This window comes from Bombina bombina, chromosome 9, assembly GCF_027579735.1.
Source record: "Bombina bombina isolate aBomBom1 chromosome 9, aBomBom1.pri, whole genome shotgun sequence".
Taxonomy (NCBI): domain Eukaryota; kingdom Metazoa; phylum Chordata; class Amphibia; order Anura; family Bombinatoridae; genus Bombina; species Bombina bombina.
In genome coordinates this window covers 171,580,961-171,593,028 of record NC_069507.1, presented here as the reverse complement: position 1 = coordinate 171,593,028, position 12,068 = coordinate 171,580,961, and the positions used below count along the sequence as shown (strand labels likewise).

The following is a 12,068-nucleotide window of genomic DNA, read 5'->3' as shown; positions in this document are numbered from 1 at the left end:
TATACCTAAGAGACTAACTGAAATTGTTACTAAGGAGTGGGATAGACCCGGTGTGCCGTTCTCACCCCCTCCAATATTTAGAAAGATGTTTCCAATAGACGCCACCACACGGGACTTATGGCAAACGGTCCCTAAGGTGGAGGGAGCAGTTTCTACTTTAGCTAAGCGTACCACTATCCCGGTGGAGGATAGCTGTGCTTTTTCAGATCCAATGGATAAAAAATTAGAGGGTTACCTTAAGAAAATGTTTGTTCAACAAGGTTTTATATTGCAACCCCTTGCATGCATCGCGCCGATTACGGCTGCGGCAGCATTTTGGATTGAGTCTCTGGAAGAGAACCTTAGTTCATCTACGCTGGACGACATTACGGACAGGCTTAGAGTCCTTAAACTAGCTAATTCATTCATTTCGGAGGCCGTAGTACATTTAACCAAACTTACGGCTAAGAACTCAGGATTCGCCATTCAGGCACGTAGAGCGCTGTGGCTAAAATCCTGGTCAGCTGATGTAACTTCTAAGTCCAAATTACTTAATATTTCTTTCAAGGGGCAAACTTTATTTGGGCCCGGTTTGAAAGAAATTATCGCTGACATTACAGGAGGTAAGGGCCACGCCCTGCCTCAAGACAAAGCCAAAGCTAAGGCTAGACAGTCTAATTTTCGTCCCTTTCGGAATTTCAAAACAGGAGCAGCATCAACTTCCACTGCACCAAAACAGGAAGGAGCTGTTGCTCGTTACAGACAAGGCTGGAAACCTAACCAGTCCTGGAACAAGGGCAAGCAGGCCAGGAAACCTGCTGCTGCCCCAAAGACAGCATGAACCGAGGGCCCCCGATCCGGGACCGGGTCTAGTGGGGGGCAGACTCTCTCTCTTCGCCCAGGCTTGGGCAAGAGATGTTCAGGATCCCTGGGCGCTAGAGATCATATCTCAGGGATACCTTCTAGACTTCAAATTCTCTCCCCCAAGAGGGAGATTTCATCTGTCAAGGTTGTCAACAAACCAGATAAAGAAAGAAGCGTTTCTACGCTGTGTACAAGATCTGTTATTAATGGGAGTGATCCATCCGGTTCCGCGGTCGGAACAAGGACAAGGGTTTTACTCAAACCTGTTTGTGGTTCCCAAAAAAGAGGGAACTTTCAGGCCAATCTTGGATTTAAAGATCCTAAACAAATTCCTAAGAGTTCCATCGTTCAAAATGGAAACTATTCGGGCAATCTTACCCATGATCCAAAAGGGTCAGTACATGACCACAGTGGATTTAAAGGATGCTTACCTTCACATACCGATTCACAAAGATCATTACCGGTATCTAAGGTTTGCCTTCTTAGACAGGCATTACCAGTTTGTAGCTCTTCCATTCGGATTGGCTACGGCTCCAAGAATCTTCACAAAGGTTCTGGGTGCCCTTCTGGCGGTACTAAGACCGCGAGGAATTTCGGTAGCTCCGTACCTAGACGACATTCTGATACAAGCTTCAAGCTTTCAAACTGCCAAGTCTCATACAGAGTTAGTTCTGGCATTTCTAAGGTCGCATGGATGGAAAGTGAACGAAAAGAAGAGTTCTCTTTTTCCTCTCACAAGAGTTCCATTCTTGGGGACTCTTATAGATTCTGTAGAAATGAAGATTTATCTGACAGAAGACAGATTAACAAAGCTTCTAAATGCATGCCGTGTCCTTCATTCCATTCAACTCCCGTCAGTAGCTCAATGCATGGAGGTGATCGGCTTAATGGTAGCAGCAATGGACATAGTTCCCTTTGCACGTCTACATCTCAGACCGCTGCAATTGTGCATGCTGAGTCAGTGGAATGGGGATTACTCAGACTTGTCCCCTACTCTGAATCTGGATCAAGAGACCAGAAACTCTCTTCTATGGTGGCTTTCTCGGCCACATCTGTCCAGGGGGATGCCATTCAGCAGGCCGGACTGGACAATTGTAACAACAGACGCCAGCCTACTAGGTTGGGGCGCTGTCTGGAATTCTCTGAAGGCTCAGGGACAATGGAATCAGGAGGAAAGTCTCCTGCCAATAAACATTCTGGAATTGAGAGCAGTTCTCCATGCCCTTCTGGCTTGGCCCCAGTTAAAAACTCGGGGGTTCATCAGGTTTCAGTCGGACAACATCACGACGGTAGCTTACATCAACCATCAAGGAGGGACAAGAAGCTCCCTAGCAATGATGGAAGTATCAAAGATAATTCGCTGGGCAGAGTCTCACTCTTGCCACCTGTCAGCAATCCACATCCCGGGAGTGGAGAACTGGGAGGCGGATTTCTTGAGTCGCCAGACTTTTCATCCGGGGGAGTGGGAACTTCATCCGGAGGTCTTTGCCCAAATACTTCGACGTTGGGGCAAACCAGAGATAGATCTCATGGCGTCTCGCCAGAACGCCAAACTTCCTCACTACGGGTCCAGATCCAGGGATCCGGGAGCGGTTCTGATAGATGCTTTGACAGCACCTTGGAACTTCGGGATGGCTTATGTGTTTCCACCCTTCCCGCTGCTTCCTCGATTGATTGCCAAAATCAAACAGGAGAGAGCATCAGTGATTCTAATAGCGCCTGCATGGCCACGCAGGACTTGGTATGCAGATCTAGTGGACATGTCATCCTGTCCACCTTGGTCTCTACCTCTAAGACAGGACCTTCTGATACAGGGTCCATTCAAACATCAAAATCTAACTTCTCTGAAGCTGACTGCTTGGAAATTGAACGCTTGATTTTATCAAAACGTGGTTTTTCTGAGTCGGTTATTGATACCCTGATACAGGCTAGGAAGCCTGTTACCAGAAGGATTTACCATAAGATATGGCGTAAATACCTATACTGGTGCGAATCCAAAGGTTACTCCTGGAGTAAGGTTAGGATTCCTAGGATAATGTCCTTTCTACAAGAAGGTTTAGAAAAGGGTTTATCGGCTAGCTCATTAAAGGGACAGATCTCAGCTCTGTCCATCTTGTTACACAGGCGTCTGTCAGAAAATCCAGACGTCCAGGCCTTTTGTCAGGCTTTAGCTAGGATCAAGCCTGTGTTTAAAGCTGTTGCTCCGCCATGGAGTTTAAACTTAGTTCTTAACGTTTTACAGGGTGTTCCGTTTGAACCCCTTCATTCCATTGATATAAAATTGTTATCTTGGAAAGTTCTGTTTTTAATGGCTATTTCCTCGGCTCGAAGAGTCTCTGAGTTATCAGCCTTACATTGTGATTCTCCTTATCTGATCTTTCACTCAGACAAGGTAGTTCTGCGTACTAAACCTGGGTTCTTACCTAAGGTAGTCACTAACAGGAATATCAATCAAGAGATTGTTGTTCCATCCTTGTGTCCAAATCCTTCTTCAAAGAAGGAACGTCTTCTACACAATCTGGATGTAGTTCGTGCCCTCAAGTTCTACTTGCAGGCAACTAAAGATTTTCGCCAAACTTCTTCCCTGTTTGTCGTTTATTCTGGACAGAGGAGAGGTCAAAAAGCTTCTGCTACCTCTCTCTCCTTTTGGCTTCGTAGCATAATACGTTTAGCCTATTAGACTGCTGGACAGCAGCCTCCTGAAAGAATTACAGCTCATTCCACTAGAGCTGTAGCTTCCACTTGGGCCTTTAAGAATGAGGCCTCTGTTGAACAGATTTGCAAGGCTGCAACTTGGTCTTCGCTTCATACTTTTTCCAAATTTTACAAATTTGACACTTTTGCTTCTTCGGAGGCTATTTTTGGGAGAAAGGTTCTTCAGGCAGTGGTTCCTTCTGTATAATGAGCCTGCCTATCCCTCCCGTCATCCGTGTACTTTTGCTTTGGTATTGGTATCCCAGAAGTAATGATGACCCGTGGACTGATCACACATAACAGAAGAAAACATAATTTATGCTTACCTGATAAATTCCTTTCTTCTGTTGTGTGATCAGTCCACGGCCCGCCCTGTTTTAAGGCAGGTAAATATCTTTTAAATTATACTCCAGTCACCACTTCACCCTTGGTTTCTCCTTTCTCGTTGATTCTTGGTCGAATGACTGGGAGTGACGTAGAGGGGAGGAGCTATATGCAGCTCTGCTGGGTGAATCCTCTTGCATTTCCTGTTGGGGAGGAGTTATATCCCAGAAGTAATGATGACCCGTGGACTGATCACACAACAGAAGAAAGGAATTTATCAGGTAAGCATAAATTATGTTTTTTATTTCTTTCATGGTTTGTTTGGATAGAATATACAATTTCAAACAACTTTCCAATTTACTTCTGTTATCTAATTTGCTTCATTCTCTTGGTATCCTTGCTTATCTAGATAGGCTCAGTAGCTGCTGATTGGTGGCAGCACATAGATGCCTCATGATTGGCTCACTTATGTGCATTGCTATTTCTTCAACAAAGGATATCTAAAGAAAGAAGCAGATTATATAATAGAAGTAAATTGGAATGTTGTTTAAAATTGTATTCTCTGTCTGAATCACGAAAGAGAAAAACATTGGGTTTAATGTCCCTTTAACTATGTGCCAGGGCCTATTAATTTTTTTTGTTGAATCCGTTTATTTCTTGGGATATTTGACATGCTTCTTTAAAGGGCCATTATGCAGGAAACATTTCTAAATGTTAATGAAAATATGTACTTTAATTTAGTTTATATGTTCTAACCTAATAGAAATATCTTATGCAATTCAATATAATCATTAAATTTTAACTCACCGTTTCAACCGGTGTTTAACGGCATAATGCTCCGCTTTCAGAAAAGGGCACAGCGAATTCACGTTAGGATAAAGCCTTCTCAGCACCTCACGACCAATCAGGTCAGATATTTAAATTTGTCAATGAATCTCCCATTGTTTAATTATGCACTCTGTGGTACTGCTGTGCACTGCTTGCTCGTGCACGGCACCCGTTTAGCACATGCGCATTTTATTAAACTTGGAGATGGTGTGATCTATTACAGTCCATGTTTGTCTCTCTTAGTGGATTACATACAGCATTATCGCTGTTCCAACATTCGCTATATTAGAGCAGACTTAATAAGCTTACTAGTTATATTATTTATGTAACATACATATATGTTAAAATATGAAAATATATCAACAAGTGGTTAGTCCTGGTTTGATTGCATTGAAATGGTAGCTTTGCTGCTTTAGTAGTAATAAGGATTACACTTGCTGCTCACTAACGTTGTGTAATATCCAGCAAGCTGATGTGTCACTTGATTTGACAAGACCATTATGCGCTGTCAGATTGTTATACCGTAGAAGGTTCTGTATCTTCATGTGGCAATAACCAACAAACCTGGGAACGACATGTATAACCTTCCCAGCTGTGCACATCTTGTGTGCTGTACTATGATTTTTTTTTTTTACCGTTTCACAAATTAACTGTAAGCAAATTTCTATTTAAAAAAAAAAAAAGGCAGGTGTTATTTTATATATTTTATTTATATATATATAATATATATATATATATATATATATAATGCTCCACTGAACAAGCTTTTATCATGCTCGTGAATTCACACTGCTGAATGCCCACATGCGCAGTGCAGCTCAAGAAGATTGTACAGAGACACAGGAGCAAGTGCCTTAGAGGAGTTGGGAAAAGGGAGGGAGAAGCCAGGGTAGACTATCGTTTTCCAAACTAGCAGCTTGGTTTTGGAAAGGTATTTAAAAAACGTCATCTTTATAATTAAAAATAATATATACAAACACTTATAATTAGTTTACTGTATTACTGTCATGCATAACATTACCTATTAAACACTTTAGACACATAAACATGTTGGTGTATAATGTCCCTTTAATATGCATTATATAAAGAGATGTATAGTTTTGTTCCTTGTATATGTTTGAATGCACTTTCTAGATGATAAACAAATGCAATAGCTGCTTATTTTTAATTCCCTAAAAGTTCTTAATATTTGCACTTTGATATTTAACAGGTCGGCAAGTGCCTCACAGTGGTGCTAAATCGAGTGTTGTTGGGATCTCTCCTTTAGTTGCTGCACCAACCCTAAATGCAGCAACAACTGTTACTACGGTTTACCAACAGCCTATTATGAGTCAAAGCGCAGCACCGAGTGTTGACCCTCCTGTGCTAGTCAAGGAAGAAGACAAGAAGCAGCAAGATGAAGAGCCAATGGACATGGTGGTAGAAAAATTAGATGATGCTAGTAAGAATGGTGGTCAGATCTTAGCAGATATTGCCGAAGCTAAAATGTCAGAGGAGTTGAAACCAATGGACACCGATAAAGAAAGTGTAGTTGAAGGAAAGTCCTTGGAAGCTTGCATGCTGGAGGATCCAAGTAGTGACATAGCACCGATGCAGACAGATGAACAATTTAATAAAGAACATTTTCTCCCTGGTCCAGATGAAAAGCCTTTGTACAACGCTGAACCAGTCAGTTTGGAAGATTTGCAGTTACTTGTTGATTTGTTTTTTTTGCCTTATGAACATGGACCAAAAGGTGCTCAGATGCTAAAGGAATTTCAGTGGCTTCGTGCTAACAGCAGTGTTGTGAGTGTAAACTGCGCTGGCAAAGATTCTTCAAAAGTAAGAGTATTATTTTGTCATTCTTACAGTGCTTGCTTATCTGTCTGCTTTTGTATTTATTAGCTTTGTGATTTGTACTGCCACTTACCTTGTGTGTAAGAGTTTCTATGTCACATTTGTACAAATAGTTTTTCTCCAACATTGGTGTGTCCGGTCCACGGCGTCCTCCATAACTTGTGGGAATATTCTCCTCCCCAACAGGAAATGGCAAAGAGCACAGCAAAAGCTGTCCATATAGTCCCTCCCAGGCTCCACCCCCCCAGTCATTCTCTTTGCCGCTCTGAACAAGTAGCATCTCCACGGAGATGGTGAAGAGTATGTGGTGTTTAGTTGTAGTTTTTTATTCTTCTATCAAGAGTTTGTTATTTTAAAATAGTGCTGGTATGTACTATTTACTCTGAAACAGAAAGAGATGAAGAGTTCTGTTTATAAGAGGTGTATGATTTTAGCAGCAGTAACTAAAATCGATTGCTGTTCCCACACAGGACTGTTGAGCTGAGAGAACTTCAGTTGGGGGGAACAGTTTGCAGACTTTTCTGCTTAAGGTATGACTAGCCATTTTTCTAACAAGACTGTGTAATGCTGGAAGGCTGTCATTTTTCCCTCATGGGGATCGGTAAGCCATTTTCTTAGTCTCAAACAGGGCTTATTATGGGCTATAAACTGGTAGACACTTTTATGGGCTAAATCGATTGCTTTATTTAGGTATTATATGCAGTTTGAAGTTGAATTTCACACTTTTATAACTTTGGGGAACGTTTTCGGCGCCAGGCACTTGTTAAGACACCTTCCCAGTCAGGAAGGGCCCTTCTCTGTAGTAGGCAGAGCTTCATTTTCGCGCCATTACTGCGCAGTTACTTTTGAGAACAGTACATGCAGCTGCATGTATGAGGGTCTGGAATTCACTGAAAAAGTTCCTAGAAGGCTTCATTTGGTATTGTATACCCCCCTGGGATTGGTGAAGTCGCAGCAAAGGCTGGGGCTGGGACTGGGACTGTAAGGGGGTTAAAATTGTAAACGGCTCCGGTTTCCACATTTTAAGGGTTAACAGCTTGAAATTTGGAGTGCAATACTTTGAATGCATTAAGACACTGTGGTGAAAATTTGGTAAAGATTGGATAATTCCTTCATAGTTTTTCACATATTCAGTAATAAAGTGTGCCCTGTTTAACATTTAAAGAGACAGCAACGGTTTTGTTTTAAAACGGTTTTTGTGCTTTATTAACCAGTTTAAGCCTGTTTATCATGTCTGTGCCTTCAGATAGATCATGTTCTGTATGTATGGAAGCCAATGTGACTCCCCCTTCAAATATGTGTGATAATTGTGCCATAGCGTCCAAACAAAGTAAGGACAGTACTGTCGCAAATAGTAAAGTTGCCCAAGATGATTCCTCAGATGAAGGAAGCAGACATAGTTCTACATCATCTCCTTCTGTGTCTACACCAGTTTTGCCCGCGCAGGAGACCCCTAGTACTTCTAGCGCGCCAATGCTTGTTACTATGCAACAATTGACGGCAGTAATGGATAACTCCATAGCAAATATTTTATCCAAAATGCCAGCATTTCAGAGAAAGCGCGATTGCTCTGTTTTAAACACTATAGAGCAGGAGGGCGCTGATGATAATTTTTCTGTCATACCCTCACACCAATCTGAAGTGGCAATGAGGGAGGTTTTGTCAGATGGGGAAATTTCTGATACAGGAAGAATTTCTTAGCAGGCAGAACCTGATGTTGTGACATTTAAATTTAAATTAGAGCATCTCCGCGCATTGCTTAAGGAGGTGCTATCTACTCTGGATGATTGTGACAATCTGGTCATCCCAGAAAAATTGTGCAAGATGGACAAGTTCCTTGAGGTCCCGGTGCACCCTGATGCTTTTCCGATACCCAAACGGGTGGCGGACATAGTAAATAAGGAGTGGGAGAAGCCAGGCATACCTTTTGTCCCTCCTCCTATATTTAAGAAATTATTCCCTATGGTCGACCCCAGAAAGGACTTATGGCAAACAGTCCCTAAGGCCGAGGGGGCGGTTTCTACACTAGCCAAACGCACGACCATTCCTATTGAGGACAATTGTGCTTTCAAAGATCCTATGTATAAAAAATTGGAGGGTTTGCTTAAAAAGATTTTTGTACAGCAAGGTTACCTCCTTCAGCTTATTTTGTGTATTATTCCTGTCACTACGGCGGCGTGGTTCTGGTTCGAAGAACTAGAAAAGTCGCTCAGTAGGGAGACTCCGTATGAGGAAGTCATGGACAGAATTCACGCACTTAAGTTAGCTAATTCCTTTATTTTAGATGCCGCTCTGCAGTTAGCGAGATTAGCGGCAAAAAATTCAGGGTTTGTAATTGTGGCGCGCAGAGCGCTCTGGCTAAAGTCTTGGTCGGCGGATGTATCTTCCAAGACAAAATTGATTAATATCCCTTTCAAAGGTAAGACCCTTTTTGGGCCAGAATTGAAAGAAATTATTTCAGACATCACTGGGGGAAAGGGCCATGCCCTCCCACAAGATAGGCCTTTCAAGGCTAAGAATAAGTCCAATTTTCGTTCCTTTTGCAATTTCAGGAACGGACCGGCCTCCAACTCTGCAGCCTCTAGACAAGAGGGTAACGCTTCCCAGACTAAACCAGCTTGGAAACCGATGCAAGGCTGGAACAAGGGTAAACAGGCCAAGAAGCCTGCCGCTGCTACCAAGACAGCATGAAGGGGTAGCCCCCGATCCGGGACCGGATCTAGTAGGGGGCAGACTCTCTCTCTTTGCTCAGGCTTGGGCAAGAGATGTTCAGGATCCCTGGGCACTAGAAATAGTCTCTCAGGGTTATCTTCTAGAATTCAAGGAACTACCCCCAAGGGGAAGGTTCCACATATCTCACTTATCTTCAAACCAAATAAAGAGACAGGCATTCTTACATTGTGTAGAAGACCTGTTAAAGATGGGAGTGATACACCCAGTTCCAACTGTGGAACAAGGTCAGGGGTTTTACTCAAATCTGTTTGTAGTTCCCAAAAAAGAGGGAACTTTCAGACCAATTCTGGATTTAAAAATTCTAAACAAATTTCTCAGAGTTCCATCGTTCAAAATGGAAACCATTCGGACGATTTTACCTACAATCCAGGAGGGTCAATTTATGACTACCGTGGATTTAAAGGATGCATATCTACATATTCCTATCCACAAAGATCATTATCAGTTCCTAAGGTTCGCCTTTCTGGACAAACATTACCAGTTCGTGGCTCTCCCATTCGGTCTAGCCACTGCTCCAAGGATTTTCACAAAGGTGCTCGGGTCCCTTCTAGCGGTTTTAAGACCAAGGGGTATTGCAGTGGCACCTTACCAGGACGACATTCTAATCAAAGCGTCGTCTCTTTCCAAAGCAAAGGCTCATACAGACATTGTTCTAGCCTTTCTCAGATCTCACGGGTGGAAGGTGAACGTAGAAAAGAGTTCCCTGTCTCCGTCAACAAGAGTTCCCTTCTTGGGAACAATAATAGATTCTTTAGAAATGAAGATTTTCCTGACAGATGTCAGAAAGTCAAAGCTTCTAAACGCTTGTCAAGTTCTTCACTCTATTCTGCAGCCTTCCATAGCTCAGTGCATGGAAGTAGTAGGGTTGATGGTCGCAGCAATGGACATAGTTCCTTTTGCTCGAATTCATCTAAGACCATTACAACTGTGCATGCTCAAGCAGTGGAATGGGGACTATACAGACTTGTCTCCGATGATTCAAGTAGACCAGATGACCAGAGACTCACTCCGTTGGTGGCTGACCCAGGATCACCTGTCCCAGGGAATGAGCTTCCGCAGACCAGAGTGGGTCATCGTCACGACCGACGCCAGTCTATTAGGCTGGGGCGCGGTCTGGGATTCCCTGAAAGCTCAGGGTCTATGGTCTCGGGAAGAGTCTCTTCTCCCGATAAACATTCTGGAACTGAGAGCGATATTCAATGCTCTCCGGGCTTGGCCTCAACTAGCGAAGGCCAGATTCATAAGATTCCAGTCGGACAACATGACGACTGTTGCTTACATCAACCATCAGGGAGTTCCTTGGCGATGAGATAGGTGTCCAAAATCATCAAATGGGCAGAGGATCACTCCTGCCACTTATCTGCAATCCACATCCCAGGAGTAGACAACTGGGAGGCGGATTATCTGAGTCGTCAGACTTTCCATCCGGGGGAGTGGGAACTTCACCCGGAGGTGTTTGCCCTGTTGACTCAATTATGGGGCATTCCAGACATGGATCTGATGGCGTCTCGTCAGAACTTCAAGGTTCCTTGCTACGAGTCCAGATCCAGGGATCCCAAGGCGACTCTAGTGGATGCATTAGTGGCGCCTTGGTCCTTTAACCTAGCTTATACGTTTCCACCGTTCCCTCTCCTTCCCAGGCTGGTAGCCAGGATCAAACAGGAGAAGGCCTCAGTGATTCTGATAGCTCCTGCGTGGCCACGCAGGACTTGGTATGCAGACCTGGTGAATATGTCATCGGCTCCACCATGGAAGCTACCTTTTGAGACAGGATCTTATAGTGCAAGGTCCATTCGAACATCCAAATCTAGTTTCTCTCCAGCTGACTGCTTGGAAATTGAACGCTTGATTTTATCCAAGCGAGGGTTTTCGGATTCAGTGATAGATACTCTGGTCCAAGCCAGAAAACCTGTGACTAGAAAGATTTACCATAAAATATGGAAAAGATATATCTGTTGGTGTGAATCCAAGGGATTCTCATGGAGTAAGATTAAAATTCCCAGGATCCTCTCCTTTCTCCAAGAAGGTTTGGATAAGGGATTGTCAGCGAGTTCTCTTAAAGGACAGATTTCTGCTCTATCTGTCTTGTTACACAAACGACTGGCAGCTGTGCCAGATGTTCAAGCTTTTGTACAGGCTTTGGTCAGGATCAAGCCTGTTTACAGACCTTTGACTCCTCCCTGGAGTCTAAATTTAGTTCTTTCAGTTCTTCAAGGGGTTCCGTTTGAACCCTTACATTCCATAGATATCAAGTTATTATCTTGGAAAGTTCTGTTTTTGGTTGCTATCTCTTCTGATAGAAGAGTTTCTGAATTATCTGCTTTGCAGTGTGATCCACCCTATCTGGTGTTCCATTCAGATAAGGTTGTTTTGCGTACCAAGCCTGGTTTTCTTCCAAAAGTTGTTTCCAACAAGAATATTAACCAGGAAATAGTTGTTCCTTCTTTGTGTCCGAATCCAGTTTCAAGGAAGGAACGTTTGTTACACAATTTAGATGTAGTCCGTGCTTTAAAGTTCTATTTAGAAGCAACAAAGGATTTCAGACAAACTTCTTCTTTGTTTGTCGTTTATTCTGGTAAGAGGAGAGGTCAAAAAGCTACTGCTACCTCTCTTTCCTTCTGGCTGAAAAGCATTATCCGATTGGCTTATGAGACTGCCGGACGGCAGCCTCCTGAACGAATCACAGCTCACTCTACTAGGGCTGTGGCTTCCACATGGGCCTTCAAGAACGAGGCTTCTGTTGATCAGATATGTAAGGCAGCGACTTGGTCTTCTCTGCACACTTTTGCCAAATTCTACAAATTTGATAC

The 12,068-nt window shown here is 43.2% G+C and overlaps 1 protein-coding gene across 1 annotated transcript in view; it reads left to right on the top strand.

The window, feature by feature from the left end:
- Positions 1 to 12,068, top strand: part of OGA (O-GlcNAcase) — a gene marked incomplete in the record, with an annotated part of 163,551 nt that overhangs the window by 38,449 nt on the left and 113,034 nt on the right. Inside the window, 1 exon segment of the mRNA XM_053692487.1 lies at positions 5,900 to 6,510. Within this exon segment, the coding sequence (XP_053548462.1) occupies positions 5,900 to 6,510 (611 nt within the window).